The 19,700-nt window shown below is 26.1% G+C and overlaps 7 protein-coding genes across 8 annotated transcripts; 2 read left to right on the top strand and 5 right to left on the bottom strand.

Annotated features, from left to right (window-relative positions):
• Positions 1 to 143: 143 nt before the first annotated feature.
• LOC410582 (ornithine aminotransferase, mitochondrial) lies at positions 144 to 3,131 on the bottom strand. The gene is made up of 4 exons (XM_016916523.2): positions 2,470 to 3,131; positions 2,008 to 2,303; positions 1,320 to 1,833; positions 144 to 1,217 (listed from the first exon to the last, which is right to left on the bottom strand). Exons 1-4 carry the CDS (start codon positions 2,533 to 2,535, stop codon positions 621 to 623), a joined length of 1,473 nt encoding a protein of 490 aa, XP_016772012.1. The 5' UTR covers positions 2,536 to 3,131; the 3' UTR covers positions 144 to 620.
• A 1,537-nt stretch (positions 3,132 to 4,668) lies between these two features.
• On the top strand, positions 4,669 to 5,982 carry LOC725859 (cell division cycle-associated protein 7). The gene is made up of 3 exons (XM_001121657.5): positions 4,669 to 4,858; positions 4,934 to 5,611; positions 5,693 to 5,982. The coding sequence occupies exons 1-3, from the start codon at positions 4,799 to 4,801 to the stop codon at positions 5,849 to 5,851; spliced, it is 897 nt and encodes a 298-aa protein (XP_001121657.1). The 5' UTR covers positions 4,669 to 4,798; the 3' UTR covers positions 5,852 to 5,982.
• Positions 5,983 to 6,017: 35 nt separating this feature from the next.
• LOC725824 (methyltransferase-like protein 25) lies at positions 6,018 to 7,566 on the bottom strand. Its single transcript, XM_016916525.2, has 4 exons — positions 6,975 to 7,566; positions 6,529 to 6,880; positions 6,347 to 6,444; positions 6,018 to 6,271 (listed from the first exon to the last, which is right to left on the bottom strand). The coding sequence occupies exons 1-4, from the start codon at positions 7,539 to 7,541 to the stop codon at positions 6,038 to 6,040; spliced, it is 1,251 nt and encodes a 416-aa protein (XP_016772014.1). The 5' UTR covers positions 7,542 to 7,566; the 3' UTR covers positions 6,018 to 6,037.
• LOC107965577 lies at positions 7,555 to 8,220 on the bottom strand. The gene has a single exon (XM_016916528.2). The coding sequence runs from the start codon at positions 8,127 to 8,129 to the stop codon at positions 7,725 to 7,727; it is 405 nt and encodes a 134-aa protein (XP_016772017.1). The 5' UTR covers positions 8,130 to 8,220; the 3' UTR covers positions 7,555 to 7,724.
• Positions 7,956 to 13,317, top strand: LOC409501 (SWI/SNF complex subunit SMARCC2). Its single transcript, XM_016916521.2, has 8 exons — positions 7,956 to 8,308; positions 8,436 to 8,657; positions 9,014 to 9,133; positions 9,205 to 9,318; positions 9,373 to 11,317; positions 11,399 to 11,697; positions 11,799 to 12,291; positions 13,012 to 13,317. Exons 2-7 carry the CDS (start codon positions 8,541 to 8,543, stop codon positions 12,282 to 12,284), a joined length of 3,081 nt encoding a protein of 1,026 aa, XP_016772010.2. The 5' UTR covers positions 7,956 to 8,308; positions 8,436 to 8,540; the 3' UTR covers positions 12,285 to 12,291; positions 13,012 to 13,317.
• Positions 12,620 to 15,162, bottom strand: LOC409502. Its single transcript, XM_026445301.1, has 4 exons — positions 14,319 to 15,162; positions 13,867 to 14,200; positions 12,996 to 13,201; positions 12,620 to 12,886 (listed from the first exon to the last, which is right to left on the bottom strand). The coding sequence occupies exons 1-4, from the start codon at positions 14,837 to 14,839 to the stop codon at positions 12,664 to 12,666; spliced, it is 1,284 nt and encodes a 427-aa protein (XP_026301086.1). The 5' UTR covers positions 14,840 to 15,162; the 3' UTR covers positions 12,620 to 12,663.
• Positions 15,033 to 19,345, bottom strand: LOC113218580 (protein PTCD3 homolog, mitochondrial-like). Of its 2 annotated transcripts, none has more exons than XM_026445300.1 (10): positions 19,273 to 19,345; positions 17,845 to 17,950; positions 17,527 to 17,733; positions 17,147 to 17,394; positions 16,967 to 17,075; positions 16,557 to 16,890; positions 16,284 to 16,489; positions 15,880 to 16,212; positions 15,559 to 15,774; positions 15,033 to 15,469 (listed from the first exon to the last, which is right to left on the bottom strand). In XM_026445300.1, the coding sequence occupies exons 3-10, from the start codon at positions 17,698 to 17,700 to the stop codon at positions 15,305 to 15,307; spliced, it is 1,785 nt and encodes a 594-aa protein (XP_026301085.1). In that variant the 5' UTR covers positions 17,701 to 17,733; positions 17,845 to 17,950; positions 19,273 to 19,345; the 3' UTR covers positions 15,033 to 15,304. The 2 variants fall into 2 exon arrangements, with proteins under 2 accessions (XP_026301085.1, XP_026301084.1); XM_026445299.1 differs by lacking the exon at positions 19,273 to 19,345 and adding an exon at positions 18,076 to 18,470.
• Positions 19,346 to 19,700: the final 355 nt, after the last annotated feature.

Genomic DNA, 19,700 nt, shown 5'->3' with positions numbered 1-19,700 from the left:
ATCAACATCGAAAGAAATTATCAAATGCAAAATATTTATCTTTTCGTTTTTATTTGTCGATTCTTTGTTCTCTTTAAGCGAATAGTTCTTTCTTTGATGATAAAAAAAAAAATCATTATATATATATATAATAACGCTAATGTTAAACGAAACGATTCTCATTATTTAAATTTTTAACATTTTGTCTATTTATAATGTGATTACGAGTTTAAGACATCTGACAAATGTCTGAATAAACAATTACAGAATACAGGATAAAACCGTATCAAACCAAGCTATTAATAACAAGTATGTAACTTATAATCGAACAATTTTTCTCTCTTCAATATGCACATGGTAAGAGATAATAACTTCAACAGCTTTTCAACTATATATTTTTCTCTTCAAACCTGTTTCTAATTCTAATTTGATTTCAATTTCGCGTCGCCTCAATTTCATCAATTTTCACAAAGATTCTATTTGCATGATGAAACAGGAACTTGAAAGGAAGAAAGAAAAGGAAATAAAATGCAACTTATGATAATATGTTCATGAACAAGATTTATTAAAAATTTGGAAACATAAATATAATTTTTCACTAAAATACATACATACATAAATTTAAAACATTTATATTATATTCATGTACTAGAGAATTGATTAATCACCCGGGAAATAATATCCATAGAGTCTCGTATTTGCGATTCGGTTATAACCAGCGGAGGCATTAATCTGACTACGTGATTCGGTGTTGGTTTCGCGATTAAACCTTCATCTTTTAATTTTGAGCACAGGCTCACAATATTGACTCTGTCATTGATCACTATACCGTTAAGAAGGCCCCTTCCACGTACCTCGGTGACCACGCTTGATGGAAGTTTCTTAAGCTCAGATCTGAGAATGTTCCCAAGTTTATCGGCATTGTCTGACAATTTCTCATCAAGAATCACGCGAAGCGATTCAATAGCGATTTTGCTCGCTAAAGGATTGCCGCTAAAAGTCGAGCCGTGATCCTCGGACTTCATAGTGAGCATCACTGAATCGTTGGCCAGTATACCGGATATCGGGTAGAAACCACCCGACAGAGATTTGCCCAAAAGCAAAATGTCCGGTTTCACGTTTTCATAATCCACAGCTAACAATTTCCCTGTTCTTCCTAGACCGGTTAGCACTTCGTCAGCTATCCACAACACGTTATATCTTGTGCATAATTCTCTAACTCCTCTTAAATATCCATCCTTGAATGAAATGAACCAACGCCAAATTTTATTACAATTATGAAAAAGTAAAATATGATATAAAGTAAAGTAAAGTATGATATAATATATATATTTGTATACCTTTGGTATCACAACACCAGCCTCTCCTTGAATAGGTTCGACCATAAAAGCGCAAACGTTAGGATCTGTTAAAATTTTTTGAAGACTCGAGAGATTGTTATACGGAATGACTTCGAAAGGAGCGGAAGGGCTGCCGAATCCACGGTAAGAAGAAGACAAAGAAGAAGAAAAAGAAGGGGAAGAAGAAGAAGAAGTGGAAGAAGTGGAAGAAGTAGAAGAAGAAGTAGAAGAAGAAGTAGAAGAAGAAGAAGAAGAAGAAGAAGAAGAAGGAGAAGAAGAAGAAGAAGAAGAAGAAGGAGAAGAAGAAGAGGAAGAAGAAGAGGAGGAGGAAGAAGAAGTCGTCGGAGTCGTGTTAGAAGAGTCTACTGTTCTTCCCCAAAAAGTCCCTTCTGGGAAAACAATTTTCGCCTTGTAATGCGGTATGCCTTTCCGATCATAACCCCATCTACGTGCCAATTTACAGGCCGTTTCACCACCCTCCACTCCCGTATTCGTGGGAAGCCATTTATCATATCTAAAAATTTCATACTTCGTTTTAATTATGTATCTTTTGAATTTCAGGGAATAGATTAGACTTGCAAAACTCTACTCTTAAATCTTCTTGAAAGATATCGCGTGTAAACATCGCGAGAAACTGAATAACCGAGATAATATTTAATTTAACTGGGAGACAGAGATTTTCATTTACCCGAAAACTTTTGTAATATACTCTTCGAATTCTCCCAATGTGTCCGAGTAAAGCGCTCTTGAACACAATGTCAAGATCTTCGCTTGATCTGTCAAAGCTTTGTAAATTCTTAGATGACAGTGGCCTTGATTAACTGCACAGAAACCGCTGAGAAAGTCGTAGTAACGCTTCCCCTCAACGTCCCACACGAAAGGGCCTTCCCCTCTGCATAAAGCGATAGGCATTGGGTCGTAATTATGAGCGCCATATCTTAATTCGCGTTCAAAAACTTGTTTCGATGTTAAAGTTCGATGACCCTGTGATCAGAAGATTCAAGATGTGATAGATAATATATTCGATGGAAAATTATTTTGCTTTCTTTTTTTTTTTTTTTTTTTTTTTTCGTATTATAATTACGCAATCGTTATCGTAATTTATTATTATCGATTTATTATTATCAGATATATCAATAATTTTTATTACCTGAGACAGCAAATTGAAGAGATATTTCTTCTTTTTAGATATCGTGTTAAATTTTTTGTATATCATTTTCCCGTATATGTGCCTCTCTTTTCAAAAATGAAAAAATTTGTTTGGACGATTTAATATTACGATTAATATTACGATTAAAATTAAATAATTAAATTTCCAGAATTCAATTCAATTCAATTCAATTTAACATTAGGCCATTATCATTAGAAATTAACATGGGGCAACATTAAATTTGTGAATTCGCAATACACCAACGTATTTATCCGACAATAAATACGGATTCATATATATTATTATTCCTATTTACTTGAGAAATTAACACCGAATCTGTATATTTTTTTTTTCCTTTGAACACGTAAGAATTTAAAAGAAATAACATTATCAAAAAGAATATTAACATTTACTAGGGGAATTATCACGATTGTATTGTGTTATCGATACGAGAAAACAAACTATCATCAATATGATGCTTCACATTTGTTTGAATTGCAGATATAGACCTTATCTTTGTGGAAACCGGCGATCGATTGTATTAATGAAATCTATGTTACCAATAATCGATATACGATAATTGATTATTCGAAACTATTTTTCTTTCTCTTCTTTAAAATCTTTATCTGAATCAATTCTTTTTCTATTCTTCTCACTATTCTAAAAATTATTTTATATTAAATTTTTTCAACAGTTGTCAAATAAAAAGTACGATATGATATGATGTATACATAGATGCATCATGATTAATAACCTTATTCTTTAGTTTTATTCTATTCATTCACATATATATATATATATATATATATATACACATATATATATATATATATATATTCACATATATATATATATATATATATATATACACATATATGTTACGTCACACACACACACTTTTCATATTGAAGATAAAAAAAATGATATTGATATATCGGCTTATCAACAGTGAAAGTTACTCGTCTATTTGAGTCCAAAATTCCAGGTTATTTGTAAAATAAATATGATAATTGAAAATAAATATGATAAGTATAGATAGATATTCTATATCAAGTACATCGAATAACGTTGATTTATTCCAATACAAATTTTTAAAATTTTTTAATTATATTATAATATATTATAAAATATTAAAAAAGATTTATTGCTAATAATTATTTATATCAAACATACTATAAATCATGATAGATTTTACGATATGAATATAACTTTTGTCTACGATTCTATTCTTCTCCTATATATTTCAAAATTATAAATATTCACAATCTGTATAATAAACACAAAATAATATATATATATATATATATATATATATATATATATATATATATATATATATATATGTATAAGATATTAAAAATTAATAAGATATTATAACTTGTAAGTTCATATGAAAAAATTTTTTATATGAAAGAAGAGCATAATAACATGGCTTCGCATATTTCTTAACTTTTATATGATAAATTTTATTTAATTTCAATATTTTCCAAATTAAAAATTTTTCGATATAAATAAATAGTACTTTCTTAAAAAATGAAGTACATTGATAAGTATATATAATAATAAAATTATATAATTGTATTTAAAATATTAAAATTGATTTTCATATAATTTCTATATATTCGTAGAAATATTATTAATATTATATAATAATATATCAAACAATTTTTTGAAATATTTTTTAAATATTGAATGCATTAATTAATTATTGTATCATTTATATTTTTAAAATATTGAATGAATCATAATAAATCGGACATACTGAACATATTTATGTTCTTTTCTTTTTTTCAATTTTTAATTACATAATAATTATATTAAAATAAAAAACACGTTTATACATAAATTCTATAATTTAATATTACTAAATATAAAAACATTATCAAAGTATTATAAAAATATTATATTTTAATTTATTAAAATATATTTTAATTATTATAATTTATAATCTCTTCATATAAAAAAAATTATCTTAAAATTTATAAATATTTATTTGTAAATTTATAATCTTTATCTTAAAACAATTCAGTAATTCTCTAGTAAATATAAACTAATAAATAATTGAAAATATATATATCTATGATTTTTCTCAAAATTATATCTATAATAATTTATATATAAATATATAATAATATATAATAATAAATATATAATAAATATATAATAAATTATATATAAATTACTAACTAATTTTTCCCGCCAAATTTGTCAACACGCCATAAAAGTTCGTAGCATTGGTACGATTCGAACGAGTTTTATTCGTTTCTAATACTTTAAATGTACATATTTATTTCGTATAAAAAATTGATTTATCAATTAAATTTTTAACATGAGTGAAAATGATTATGATGAATTACGCAAAAGAAATATAGCCGAAAGAAATGCCGTCGTAAGTACTTTTGTATATAATTTAAATTTCTAACCTATTACTAATCAATGTTTTTACTAATATTTAATAAAATAGTTTGCAGAATTCTTTAAAGATCTTAAAAAACAAAAAGACGAAGTAAAAGAATTGGATAGAAAATATAAAGATGTAGAAAATTCAGAGAATGAACCACCTAAAAAAAGACGTAAAACTATTTCTAATTCTATTGATAATACTGTTAGAATTAAGAATGTAAAACTTGAATTTCGTAAAAGATATAACACTAGAAGTAGAACAAGGAATCAAATTAAACACAATATTTTAGAATATGAGGAAGATTTAATTAAATCCAGAAACAATAAACCTAAATTGCAAGTTTTATTTCCATGGGCAAAACCTTTTCAACGATCGATTGATTTAATGAAAATAGGAGTTTGCGATGTAGACGAAGAGGAAGAACAGTATAATACTGATGATTCGTATGACATAACTAAAAAACGAGTTTATAATGTAAATAAAAGTCCATATGATCCTGATAATATACCATCCGTTGATGAAATTACGGATGAAATGTTAAATAATATTGCGGAAAAAAGTTCTTCGAAACAATATTGTAAAATAAATGGAACTTGTTGTCATCAGTGCAGACAGAAAACATTAGATACAAAAACGGTATGTCGTTCAGGAGAATGTGTCGGACTAAGAGGCCAATTTTGCGGACCTTGTTTAAAAGGACGATATGGTGAAAATGCCGTTGACGCATTGAAGGATCCTGTATGTTATATATTTTTATATACATATTTATTTCTATAATTATTATTTTTCAATAATTATTTTATTGCAAAAAATTTACAGAATTGGACTTGTCCACCTTGTCGCGGTTTATGTAATTGCAGTATATGTAGAACAAGAAATGGTTTACCTCCTACTGGAATTTTAGCTCCTCTGGCACAAGAAGAAGGATATTCGTCTGTTATGGATTATCTTCAATCTGCTGAAATCAATGATACTTAACTTCATTACTAAGAAATTTACATTTAGAAGATAATAAAATTCATTCTTAATAAATATTTTTTATTAGGAAATGTATAACATTAAATTACTCATATTGTATATGAAATTTTTTTATAAGCATATTAAAATTATTCTTTTTATATTGACATTGTTTGCTCCTTCATTCTTAAATTTTCTTTTTCATTATTATTTTACTGCAATGATACCATAACGTCTTGGAGATAACATAGGATCAAATAAACGTAATATCGCAAATTTAGAACATTGATTGCTCTTTTGTAAAAATATTATTCTATCCAACATGATAGCTGCCTCTAATACAAGACCAATGTGTATTCTCAATATTTGAAATATATTAAACTTTTTCATTAAATGTGCATAAAGTTGAAATGTGTCCGTTAATTTTTCTCGTGATGGTATCTAAAAATATAAGAATTCTATTTAAAAAAAAATATTCATCTATAAAATATATTCATTATATAAAAATTTTATTACCTTTTCTAAATCTATTTCAATTTTTGAGAATGCCCATAAAGCATAAGTTGGAAAATCATGTAAAGGTCCTCCACGGCCTACTTTAGCATTATAAATACCTATTAAAAAAAAAAGTGAAGTGTGCTATATTAAAAAAGAATAATAATGTATAATATATTAAGTTAATATAAAAATAAATATACCTAAGGAATGAAAAATCACTTGTAAAATTGCTCTGTAGAATAATGATGAAGGTACAAATTCATTCTTTATAGTTCTTTCAACAGATTGTTGAGCTAACATTCTAGCATTTTTAGAAAAACTAATCTTTTTATTAAATGTTTCATTTGTCAAATGATAACAACAAGGTACTATACATAAAATATTAATATCTTTTGTACTTAAGAATGTTCTAATAATTGAATCAGTAAGAGAACCACAAGTATGTAAACCAGTTAATATAAGATTTTTATTTATATTCCAATCACAAAAATTTTGTTTTATCATTTTTATATAATCAGTATTATCATTTATTTCTTCAACTACATAACGTACCTAAAACAAAATATTTATCTATAATTTGTGTACATTTAAATATTGCTTTTTCATGAAAATTGAATGTATATTTAAATATTATATTATATAATACCAGCATTGGAGAAAGCATCAACTTTTTTTGTAACTTTTTTTGCCTACAGATTGCTCCATTACTACATAATTGTGAAGAATCTATTGCAAGTACAGGTACTTTATGATTTTCTGCTAAAAATGTTGACAAATATGCTTTGCCAGCACCAGCATCTATTACTAAATTATTTGTTTTTGCTGCAATTTCCCCAATAATGTTTCCAAGGGATACAACTTCATGTAATTTCTTTGCATTTATAAATTCTATCTTAATATTTTTATATATATATTTATTTGAATTATTAATATAAGGTAAAGTGTTTGTAAAATCTTCTGAATTTATTTCTATAGAACATGATTGCAAAGATAAAGATTTTGCTAACTTTATAAAATTATTTAGCATGGGAAAATTGTCATTTTCTGTCCAAGTAATCCAATTCAATTCATTCTTTTCTAATTCTAATCTTAATGTTTCTGGTAAACATGTCATCCATAAGTTTTCAGTAATAAAATCAACTATATGACAATTTATTAATTTTTGATAAGTATTCATAAAATATAAAATTTTATCAAAATGTTTATCATACATAATTATATGTATATGTATACATATATATATATATATATTACATTTAATTTAATGCAATATTGTATAAATTTTTTTAGAAATAATATTTTTTAATTATATTATCAGAAATGAAAAATAATAAAAAATCAAAATATTAAAAAATATTATTTGATTTTATATTTATTCAATCATAATTCTGCATAATTAAAAATCAAGTTTATCTGTTTCTGGATATGGTGCATATATTTTTGTTAATGCACAAAACTTGGCATATTTAAATTTAATATTATCTATATTTTTTGATATATCTATTGTCTCATCATTGTATTTAGGAAAATTATAAATATCTTGTAAAATTTCTTTTGCAATCCAAACACCTTTGTCTAAATTACATTTATTTGCACTTAAGTATTGTTCCAAAATACCGCTATAATATCCTAATTGTGCACCCAACAAACTAGCTTTGTGATATCCAAAATGAAATCCATTTACCAACTGCTTTTTGCCAACCTCAAAACCTTCTTTGTAACCTATATATTGAGCATTTTCTTCGGCAAATAATAAATCTTCGAACTTTTTATTGATATCAACATCTTCTTTATCAGACATAATTTATTCAATATAATAATCTTATTCGATTTATAACCTATAATATAATTAGTACTGTGAAGAAATAGTAAGGAAGTTAGATTATCAAATTTCGAGTCATCGTATTTAAAATCATGTTTGCCAATTGAGAAACCACTATCTGCTTCATTCGTGGTTAGCAGTAAATATTATCAGTTAAGGTTATATATGAAAAATAAAAATATTTTTGTTTTTTTATTAAAAAATATTTATTTATAAGCTATAAAAGATTTTTAAATTCTTTAGAAGAAAGAAATTTATGATTAAATCAAAATATTTTTGTATTAGAATAATATGGCTCGAAGCAACTTCAGAGGTGTGTCATGTTTGCAAGAAACGCGGTGTTCTTTCTTGTACCATATCCAATAATTTTTAAAGCTAATTTTGTAAAGGATGCTTGCGTTAGGACCTAAAAAGGACGGTGGACCCAATACAAAATTTTTTGAGTCCCAGGAAATTCTTACACAACTTGATGCAGTTAAACAGTGGCTTTTGAAAAACTGTAAAAAGGTATATCTAAATGCCCGGCGTCCAATAATACAATCAATTTACTAGTTTGTATAATATGTTAACATTTCTTAATATGAATTAGTTTTTATCTATTTCTTAAAAAATTTTATAATTTCATTTATTTTTAAGTTACTGCAAAGAATAATTTATTTTATCTTTTTTTATATATATATAAAACTATATAAATAATATATACATGATACTCATATAATTAATTCGATTTTATTTAATATAATATGTATATAAAAAATGTTATAATAAAAATGTTAATATATAATGTTAAAAATAATATGTTATATTTTAATAATTTAAAATAATTTATTTTCTTCATATAATTTATTTTTTATAATATTTAGTATGTCCAAACGGATCCTCCAACTAATAAAAGTTTAGCTACATTGATAGTGCAATTATTGCAATTTCAAGAAGATAATTTAGGAAAAAATGTTTCAAAACCACCAATGACAAGACTTCCTGTATGTATTTATTGATTTATGTAATTAAATATTATTTTAAAAAATAATTAAATTATTTATAAACTTTTTAGATGAAATGTTTCTTAGATTTTAAACCAGGAGGTGGTTTGTGTCATATTCTTGCTACTGCATATCGTTTTAAACAAGAACAAGGATGGCGTCGATTTGACTTCCCTGTTGGAAAAGTAAGTATGATATTATAAACATAATTTAACAATAATACAAAAATTTTTTTTTAGTCAGGATCTCGTATGGACAGAACAGTAGAAATGTTAATGGCTGCTGAAAGAGCTTTGGTACAGAATCGATGTATGATTATACCAAGTGTATACGTGAGACCTGATGTAGATAAATCAACAGCTGCAAAAGTGAAAGAAGCAGTTCGTCGACATCAAGGTAGTATTTCTGAAAATGAGACAGATGCTACACACATAATTTATCCTCCAGTTGATCCTATGGAAGAAGAATACGCGCGACCTTGTATGAGACGAGAAAGATCTGTTCTTCTTCATTGGTATTATTTTCCCGATAGTTACGATTCTTGGACTACATTAGATCTTCCTTGGGACTTCCCAGAAGGTACACTTACAAATACAAACATGAAATCAGTATACAAAGTAGCCGCAACATGGGCATTAGATTTAGATCAATATAATGAATGGATGAACGAAGAAGACTATGAAATAGATGAAAATGGTCAAAAGAAAATACATAAATATCGACTTTCGGTAGAAGATTTAATGGCTCAACCATCTCATCCTCCTCCTTCAGCGAAAAAACCAAAAAGGAAACGATCTCCTAGTCCATCGCCGAAACCAGGAAAACGTAAAAGCGCAAGAGCACCATCAGGTGTTCAAACTTCATCTTCATCATCACTTGCGACTCCGAAGAAATCCCGCGGTGGTGGAGAAGAAGAAGACGATCTCACTCAAGGAATGGAAGATCCACCAGCAGAACCTCGAATAGTAGAAGTAGTTGCTACTCCTACGAATCCGCCAGTGACTGGTCAAGGTAATATTCCAACAAGTGGCAATACTTTAACGACAACAGGTAGTAAGAAACAAGATAACGAACTTCAACCACTTAAATCTGGTAATATGGCGGATTTGGATGAACCTATGGAAGGAGATAAAGGAAGTTCTCAAAGTACTCAAGACAGAGAAGAACGAGATGCAAGTAAAGAAAGAGGAGAAGGAAATAAAGGAGATGAACCAGAAGATAATGTCACTGAACAAACACATCATATTGTTGTTCCTAGTTATTCTGCTTGGTTTGATTATAATTCGATTCATACTATTGAAAAAAGAGCTTTATCTGAATTTTTTAATGGTAAAAATAAATCTAAAACGCCAGAAATTTATCTTGCATACAGAAATTTTATGATCGATACCTATAGATTAAATCCTACAGAATATATTACATCGACTGCTTGTAGGCGTAATTTAGCAGGAGATGTATGCGCAATCATGCGTGTACATGCATTTTTGGAACAGTGGGGACTTATTAATTACCAAGTGGATGCAGAATCAAGACCAACACCCATGGGTCCACCTCCAACATCACATTTCCATGTATTATCAGATACTCCATCAGGTTTAGCTCCAGTTAATCCGAATCCTCCGAAAACACCACAACCTTCAGCCGCAAAAACATTACTTGATTTAGAAAAGAAATCATCCGGTTTGGGAACAGAAGAGAAAGCTTCAGCTGGAGTGATGGCAAATTTTGGATTAAAAATTGATCAATATTCAAGAAAACCAGCAGTTTTGAAGAACAAACAAGCTGCCGGTGCTACTCGTGATTGGACAGAACAAGAAACACTTTTGCTATTAGAAGGATTAGAATTACACAAAGATGATTGGAATAAAGTCTGTGAACATGTTGGTTCGAGAACACAGGATGAATGTATCTTGCATTTTCTACGACTTCCCATAGAAGATCCTTATTTAGAAGAAAGCGGACCAGAGGGTTTGGGTCCATTAGCTTACCAACCAGTACCATTTTCTAAAGCTGGCAATCCTGTTATGAGTACTGTGGCATTTTTGGCTTCAGTTGTTGATCCTAGAGTTGCTGCAAGTGCAGCCAAAGCTGCTATGGAAGAATTTGCAGCTATTAAAGATCAAGTACCAGCTGCTTTATTAGATCAGCACTTAAGAAATGTTCAAGCTAGTGCTAACTCTGATGGTAATTAATCTTCTTTTCATAATTTTCTTATTAAAAATTGAAATAAAATTTTATTATATTAATTATTTTCGAATTATTTAGGTAAGTTTGATCCAGCTGCAGGATTAGCACAATCAGGTATAGCTGGGACTGGACCACCCGAACCTCCTGATGATACAGCACCACCTTCAACTACGGGTGCTACAGTTACATCTCCACATTCAGCAACAACAACTTCTATGGAAATGAAAAAGGAGGAACAAGAAAAGCCTAAAGAATCTGAAATAGATCAAAATCAATTGGACATAACAAAAAAAGAAGACGAATTAAAAGAAACCGAAGAAGATGCAAAATCAACCATGGATGCTGAAACTATGGAGGCAAAAGAAAAGAGAGATAAGGTGAATAATTATTTTATATTTTCATATTTATTAAATATTTCTATAATATAAAATATATTTTCATTTATTTATATTTTTTTTTCTTTTCTTTTATCATATAGGTGGTGCGAGATGCTCAGCTTCAATCTGCAGCTGCAGCAGCGTTAGCAGCAGCTGCCGTTAAAGCAAAACATTTGGCAGCTGTAGAAGAACGTAAAATTAAAGCTTTGGTGGCGCTGCTTGTTGAAACACAAATGAAGAAATTAGAAATTAAATTACGTCATTTTGAAGAATTGGAAACGACGATGGAACGAGAACGTGAAGGACTTGAATATCAACGACAACAACTCATTACTGAAAGACAACAGTTTCATTTGGAACAATTAAAAGCAGCCGAATTTAGAGCTAGACAACAAGCGCATCAGCGTTTAGCTCAAGAGCAACAGCAACAACAACAAAATCAACATTCTGCATGGCAACCTACTGTGCAACAGCAGCAGCAACAGCAACAACAACAACAACAGCAACAACAACAACAACAACAACCACCGAGCCCTCAAGCATCAGCCCAACAACCACCATCACATACACCTCCACAACAAGCATAAATTTCTTGTGAGTTATATTATATTCATAAATTATAGTTATTAATTAAGATAATAATAATGAAATGCATCAGATATTAATAAAACATATGATATGAAAATATACGTAGAAAAAACTATGAGTAAAATTTGTAATACTAAGTATTTTTATAATATTGAATAATGTTTGTTTTATTTATTTTCATATAATTTATTTTGGACGAAATTTTGCATTATATAAAATGCCAAATTTTTATCGAAATTTGTATAATTCTTAATACGCGTATATATAACGCGTATTAAATATTAAATAATACATTACATTAAAATTAATTTACTTTATAATAACATAACAAAGATTATTTTCTAGAATAATATTTATAAAGATTTTTTATAATTCAATCTATAAAGCATGATTATGCACAAGTTCCAAAACTAAATCAGTCATAAGTCGAGCACATTCAGCTCCTTCTCGTGGTGGTGCTCGTGTATTTTCCTTTCCTTTATTGGTTTTTGATTTTTCATATAAATCTGGAGCTTCTTCACTTTCGCATGTACTAATTGGTAAAATATCCAATGCGAGACCTACGCCAAATCGGCCACATCGTCGCATTTCTTCATTTAATCTATATAATGAATAGAATAGAATTAAAAATGCTTTAAAAATATTCGTTTAATAAATTTTTCAATTACATTTTTTTTTCTTACGAACATATTACATGTAATACTACTTACAGTTCCCACATTACAGATGGATCTTTTGGTGGCTGTTTTGGATTAAGCGTATGTAATGAAGACATTAGATGGAAATGATAATGTTGAAGAAGTTGTGTCATGTGCGCTCGTCTAATTTCTCCACTTGCACAACAGTACAACAAATTCGCAAGATCAAGGGCAAGTGAACCAACTCGAGTTAGTTGAAAATCAATTAAATAGACAACCTGTAAAGTCATAATGTTAATCGTAATTTAAGATTTGATCCAATTACATTGTAATATTTCCAATTTCTATTCCCTAAGTTAACATAATTGAAATTTGATATATCTTAATATTCATATTCGTATTACTTTTATTTCGCAAATGAAGTAAAAAATGATAAGATAAATATTTTTACACTATACTTGTGTCTATTTTTTCTTTTTTACTTTAATAAATTTTAATTAATATGGGAATAGAATCTATAAAAATATCCTATTTCAGGAAAACATTATTTAATACTATCAAGTATGCATAATACTTGAAAACTGAATAAAATTAAATGATTTATTAAATATTAATAAATTAAAGAACAATTTTTATTTTGATAGAAATTTTATGAATTACGAGAATATTTTTTTTTAATATTATTAAAATAATACTTACAAGACATATAATAAAAAACAGAAAAATCATATGCTAAACATCTTAAAATTAATAATTAATAAATAATTAATAAATAATAAAATTATATTAAGAAACATTATTTCTTGGTTTTTCTTATATAATATAAAATTAAATAATATGCACACTCAAAAAATATCTTAATATAATAACATAAAAAACTTTTTTTTCTTTTTTTGATTTTATTACTAAATGATAATAAATATTATCTATATATAATACTTACTTCCTCATTTGATTTAGTCAAATCATCTCTAAATAAAATATTATTAGTCCAACAATCACCATGACAAAAAACAGTAAGAGGCCCTTGCATAGCAACTAATTCGCTCATAGTGCGAAAAAATACATCATCATTAAGAAATGCTCGTAATTTTTCCATTATTTCGATTCTTTTGAATTCCATTTGAGGAGGAAGACCATCAGATACCATTCTAATAGCATTCTTAGCAGCAACTTGATAGTATTGACGGTACCAATTTTCATTTTCTGTTCGAAAAAGTGCTTCTTGAATACCTTTACCTTCACTTGGATCTGTCAGTCTTGCAAATTCTTCTGGCCTTATGTATCGATACATTATATATTAATATATAAACATATATATAGATATAATACAACATAAAATAAATAAAAAAAAAACAAGAAAAAAAAAGAAAAATAAATTATTATTAAACGTACCTTGTTTCTCTAAGAGTTAAACTCAGTGCATGAAAACCTGCTAAAGCTTTCAATGTTCGTTTCAAATGCTCAAGTTGCAGTCCTTTTCTTCTATCTGCCATTTTAAAACCTCTTTCTCGTAAATCTTCCATAGCGATAAAATCAATTTGTGCTGCATATATTTTTGCAACGCCGTTAAAAACTTTTCTACCATTTGTTTGTAACTTATTTAATGCAGGCCATACATGCGTATAAAATGCTACTTCGTTTTGAAATAGTAGTTCACTTTTAAAAGCTTCACGATGTTCTCTTGATTGGGGTAAAACTTTATAAATTATTGCACATTCATAATTGATCCATTCATTATTTTTTATCTGTTTTCGACCTTTTGCTCGAATACGATACAACATAGATGTATAATTGTCACCTCTTCCTGAACCGAATTCTTCTTCCAAACTGGTAATTTCCACATTAGGTTCATCTTTCATTATCAATTTACGCACAGATTCTAATGTAAAATGCATATGTTCTTTCTCATCCATTATTGTGTTTCTAAAGACAAAATTTTAAAAACAATAAAAAAGTTTAAAAGAAAAATTTCATATAATTATAAGATTCTTGAATCGATAAATATCACAACGTTTTAGCTTTTATATGCGAACGAATAAGTTACGATGTTAAGCTACCCGATGCAGGAAATAAGTATTTGAGGGACAAGAGAATAGTACCTCCCACTATCGCATACATACATTAATTTATTAATCGTAAGTACCCTAGTTAGGGGGGCAAGGACATTAATACATACCAATCATGCATATAATTTCAATTCTTTGAATGACAAATTGATTGAAATTTTTATACATACAATAGAAATTTAATAGAGAAATGATAATAAATATTATAAGTTTTATATAATCGTATTTTGACTTAATTGTAGAGATAAAAAAAAAATATGTTGTTAAGTAAATAATGTTATAAATATTTTCTCTTTTTATACATAGTCGTGATTAATTTAATTGTTTTTCATTCAATATATGTAAAACTTGCTTTCCCACTAAATTAATCAATTTTTTACGATCAGCGTTCGTAAATTTTGGAAGATTCTGCAATTTTCTAATTATTGCATCGACTTGATTACTAAATCCTAAGTTTACAAGGTAATCAACAATGAGCTATAAAAAAGAATGTCAAATTTATATTTTTGATTTTAAATTTAAATAAAAGAAAAGAATTATTAATATAATATAAATATTATACATACAAGACATCCTTTCATACATTGTTTTGAAATATATAGATCAATTAATTCATTTACTTGTCTTTCAGTCATTACTGAAATACATAAATCTGATTTATTAATAAATGTCAAAACTTCGATGCTTTCTTTCACAAAATCACCGTGTAATAACAATATTGATATATCAGTTATCATGTTAGTTTCAATCGTTTTATTTGTTTTTCCTCTGATGATTTGATTCTGTAAATACCAAATTTTTTATTTTTGCTATTGTATTTTTTTTTTAAATATCATTCAATTGATGCAATATGATTCAATATGATTCAATTTGAATAAATAAATAACCTTTATTTCATTCCAACAATCCAATGCTGCATTTATAAAAGTTGTTCTTAAACATGATGAATTAGTTGATGAAATAGTCTTTTTCATTAAATGTATTATAATAAGTTTTATTGATAAATCCATTTGAATGTAGGTATTTATGTCTGACCATAATCTCGGTAAATATTTTAAAATGTATAAATCACAGGATTTTAATTCATTTATTATATTTATTAAGAGTTGTTTTGTTGGCACATATATATTTGGAACAATTTTTTCGTAAACCTCAAAGAATTCTTTAATTGAGCTTGTTGATAATAATAATAATAAATATGAATTAAAATAATCACTTTCCTACATGAAAGAAAAAAAATATGTAAAAAGAAAGTATTGAATGTATTATAAAATCCTTAAATAAAACATACCATTACTACTGTAGAAATAAATTTATAATTATCTCCTGTAAGAAGAAGTTCATGGATTAAATTACCAGCCTCTTTATTATTATACTGAGAAGCTAAATACATAGAAAATTTAAAAAAATTATTATCCATTGGATCTTGAATGGTAAATGTTTTATTTTTCAATGTACGTAGAATTTGTATGAAAATATCTTGTGAATTGGACGTATCTGTAAGAAAATATAATTTTATAAATAAAGAATTAAAACAAATAAATTATAAATAATATATAATTACCATAACTTGTAAATCCTTTTATAATATAATAATATGTTCCTAATGAAAATTTTATATTCATATTTTTGAATTCTAAAAGTAAATGTTTTATAATATCTTTAACATTTTCTGTTTTTAATTCAATAACCATTTTAAGAATAGCATTTAATGTTTGAATATTTGGTTTAACCTTATTTTTATTCATTAATATAAGAAACTCAAATATATATTCCTCATTTAATTTTTTTTTATTAAAAACTTTTGAAAATAATCTTATTACATAATTCCAAGTAGTAAGATTAAATGGAATATCTTTTTTTTTGCATTCTTGATATAATTTCCAAGCATCATTTACCTAAATATAAATTAAAAATATATTAAATTTTTAACAAAGATATAAGAATTTATTATAAGAATTAAGATTGATTTACTTTAAAATATTTTGTTAAACCACATATCATAATATTATAAGCAGCTGCTGCTGTTGAATTATCCTGAGTTTTTAAGAAATTAAATAATTCTTTAATTTCATTCTCATATCTGAAACGTGAAATTATTGAAAATAATATCAAATCTAAAATTAGTTCTCGATTCTTTTTTTTAACACTTACTGCCAAACATAGTTTTTTTTGGATGAAGTAAACCATTGTTCAAATATCAAATTCTTAATTACATATTCTTTACAATTATAAAAACATAATAATTCTAAAAGTGCTTGTTTTGTTCCATTAGAAACATTAGTATCTAATAAGTTATAGATATGTAAAGCATCAGACACTTTACATTGAGATATAACATTTAATAATATTTCTTCTGATACTTGATTTTTATCAGTATATTTTGGAAATGGTTTAAATGCCTAAAATGCACATTAAAAATTATTTATATTTAAAAAATATATAATGAAAAATATAAATATAATGAAATATATATAAAAATATAATAACATGTTATGATAAATAAAATTATTACTATAATAAATAAAATTTACCTTAATTTCTGGATTTGAAAGATGTTTTGGAAATAAATCGCCATGTTCTCTATGAATCCACATTGCAGCTTTTCTACCTGATTCATATGATAATGCAAAACGACGATAATCCAATTTTTTGATTGGAAGTAAATAAGGATCATCATGATACATAAAATTTTTTATTATATGCATATTAGAATCTTTAGGTAGAGTGCTTTCAAGAGCCTTTAAAAAAATAAAAAATAATGAAATTGAATAAATATTTACAATCTAAAATACTACAAATTTTTTCTAAAAAATTGCTAGAAAATGCTAGAAAAATTTTAGTATACTTACATGTAAAATATCAGTAGAATTACGTTTTATTCTAGCAGGTATTTGAATTTTGGAGTTTGATATTGACAACGAAGACTGTAATCTTCTTAACTCACATTGTGAAGTCCTATAAAAAAATTATTTTAAAAAAATGTCAAAAAGAAGAAAAGATATATAATCTTTATAAATGATCTTTGATTCATTTAAATTAAATAAATTTTCTTTTAAACTATTATATTAAATACAACTAACCTATCTAAAATACATTTGAAGTGATTCATAGTAAATATTTCTTAAATACTATATAATTTCCTAAATACTTTATAATATTAAATCTTTATATTGAAATATTATTTAAAATATTATTGAAAATCGTAAAAATAAAAATTTTAATATATATTTGTCTATACAATTCTGTATATATCATTTCTTTAACCTAAGAGAAAATTCTTTCAGAAAAAATATATACATATATATGCATATACTATACAAAGTTTACATAGCTTTTCTCATATTTATCTTAAGTAAATTTTCTATAACTTTAATTTTTCTGTTTACAAAAAAAAATATCAATTAACTTATATATATAAAATATATTACAACAAATTTTCGTGGAACAATTTTTATAATTTTATAAATTTGCATTTCATTCAATAATATTATTAAATTATATATTAAATAAAATTTTCAATTATATATTATATCACATTATTTCTATTTTATTCTTTAATTTATAGATATTTCAGTAAACATTTGATAAATCGGAATGAATGCAAAATTGAAAAAAATATGAAGCAAAAAAAATTAATCACAATTACATATTTTTCTTTTTATTTTTTTTAGAAAGTAAAATCAAAATCTAAAATGTACACATGCAATAATTTATAATTATAAATTTTTTTTATTAAATTAATTAATTAAATATAATATATAAAATAAGATAAAATATTTATATATATATTATATAAATAAAATGGTTGATCATTTATTTTTTTCAGTTTAAAACATTTCAAAAAATATTCATATAAAAAATTTCCTCAAAAAATCTTCGATAAAAAATATTGTGAAATTATGAAATTTGTGTTATTATTTAAATGTTAACAAAATTATAATTAAACAGTTTTTTATCAACAAAGAATTGCAATTTGTAATTGATTGTAAAGTTAATATTGCAATAAATTGTAGTATTAAAAAATATATCCTTAGAAAAGATATATATATATATAAGCCCTTTTTATTAAAATGATTCAATGAATCATTTGTTTCTGATCTTATAATTAAAAAATTCTTTGCCATTGGACTTATACATACATATAATAGATAAATATGGCAGCTGCACAGCCATATCTACAAGATAGAGATTCATTTCTTTCAACACATTTATTGTTTAGCATATGAATAGTAGGTGTATGTATGCGTATACATATACAGATACATATTGAAGTATACCCTTTGGCATATTACAAAGAATTGAATAAAGTTTATAAGGAAGCCAAAACCAGTCCACGAAGAGAAGCAGTCCTTTGCCGTGAGAATATGCGTGCGCGTAAATGTGCTAACATGTAATTGTACGTATGTATATATACTATATAGTGCTCACATAGGGAAGAAGCCAGGTGTTTTATTTCAAACCGTGAGACTCTTAAAAGGGGATGCTTGCACCATGTCTTTTACTTGAAGGATATGAATGAAAAATAAAATTCATGTTCCACTGATCAACAAGAAAAGCGACATTAGTTTTACTACTTTCATTATGTTTTTCTATTCGATCGAACGTAATTTAATCCTTAGTCTTTTTTCGTTTTTTCCATCTTTTTTTTTCAATTCCTTTTTTTTTTTAAATTGATATAACAAAAAAAAATTGAATACTATTTTAG

Source organism: Apis mellifera, linkage group LG15 (genome assembly GCF_003254395.2).
Source record: "Apis mellifera strain DH4 linkage group LG15, Amel_HAv3.1, whole genome shotgun sequence".
Taxonomy (NCBI): domain Eukaryota; kingdom Metazoa; phylum Arthropoda; class Insecta; order Hymenoptera; family Apidae; genus Apis; species Apis mellifera.
This window is presented reverse-complemented; position numbering and strand designations above follow the sequence as displayed.

Excerpts from the sequence above, each read along its gene's own strand:
- LOC410582 (XM_016916523.2), bottom strand. The coding sequence starts at position 2,535 with ATGATATACAAAAAATTTAACACGATATCTAAAAAGAAGAAATATCTC. Across the intron at positions 2,304-2,469 it reads TCTTCAATTTGCTGTCTCAG|GGTCATCGAACTTTAACATC; the intron begins GTAATAAAAATT and ends TTCTGATCACAG. Across the intron at positions 1,218-1,319 it reads CTGGTGTTGTGATACCAAAG|GATGGATATTTAAGAGGAGT; the intron begins GTATACAAATAT and ends ATTTCATTCAAG.
- LOC725859 (XM_001121657.5), top strand. The coding sequence starts at position 4,799 with ATGAGTGAAAATGATTATGATGAATTACGCAAAAGAAATATAGCCGAA. Across the intron at positions 4,859-4,933 it reads TAGCCGAAAGAAATGCCGTC|TTTGCAGAATTCTTTAAAGA; the intron begins GTAAGTACTTTT and ends TTAATAAAATAG. Across the intron at positions 5,612-5,692 it reads TTGACGCATTGAAGGATCCT|AATTGGACTTGTCCACCTTG; the intron begins GTATGTTATATA and ends AAAAATTTACAG.
- LOC725824 (XM_016916525.2), bottom strand. The coding sequence starts at position 7,541 with ATGTATGATAAACATTTTGATAAAATTTTATATTTTATGAATACTTAT. Across the intron at positions 6,881-6,974 it reads TGATGCTTTCTCCAATGCTG|GTACGTTATGTAGTTGAAGA; the intron begins GTATTATATAAT and ends ATTTTGTTTTAG. Across the intron at positions 6,445-6,528 it reads AGTGATTTTTCATTCCTTAG|GTATTTATAATGCTAAAGTA; the intron begins GTATATTTATTT and ends TTTTTTTAATAG.
- LOC107965577 (XM_016916528.2), bottom strand. The coding sequence starts at position 8,129 with ATGTCTGATAAAGAAGATGTTGATATCAATAAAAAGTTCGAAGATTTA.
- LOC409501 (XM_016916521.2), top strand. The coding sequence starts at position 8,541 with ATGCTTGCGTTAGGACCTAAAAAGGACGGTGGACCCAATACAAAATTT. Across the intron at positions 9,134-9,204 it reads CACCAATGACAAGACTTCCT|ATGAAATGTTTCTTAGATTT; the intron begins GTATGTATTTAT and ends TAAACTTTTTAG. Across the intron at positions 11,698-11,798 it reads CAAAAGAAAAGAGAGATAAG|GTGGTGCGAGATGCTCAGCT; the intron begins GTGAATAATTAT and ends TTTATCATATAG.
- LOC409502 (XM_026445301.1), bottom strand. The coding sequence starts at position 14,839 with ATGGATGAGAAAGAACATATGCATTTTACATTAGAATCTGTGCGTAAA. Across the intron at positions 14,201-14,318 it reads TTAACTCTTAGAGAAACAAG|GCCAGAAGAATTTGCAAGAC; the intron begins GTACGTTTAATA and ends TCGATACATAAG. Across the intron at positions 12,887-12,995 it reads CCATCTGTAATGTGGGAACT|ATTAAATGAAGAAATGCGAC; the intron begins GTAAGTAGTATT and ends TTCATTATATAG.
- LOC113218580 (XM_026445299.1), bottom strand. The coding sequence starts at position 18,104 with ATGAATCACTTCAAATGTATTTTAGATAG. Across the intron at positions 17,395-17,526 it reads TTTCAAATCCAGAAATTAAG|GCATTTAAACCATTTCCAAA; the intron begins GTAAATTTTATT and ends TGTGCATTTTAG. Across the intron at positions 16,490-16,556 it reads AAAAGGATTTACAAGTTATG|ATACGTCCAATTCACAAGAT; the intron begins GTAATTATATAT and ends ATTTTCTTACAG.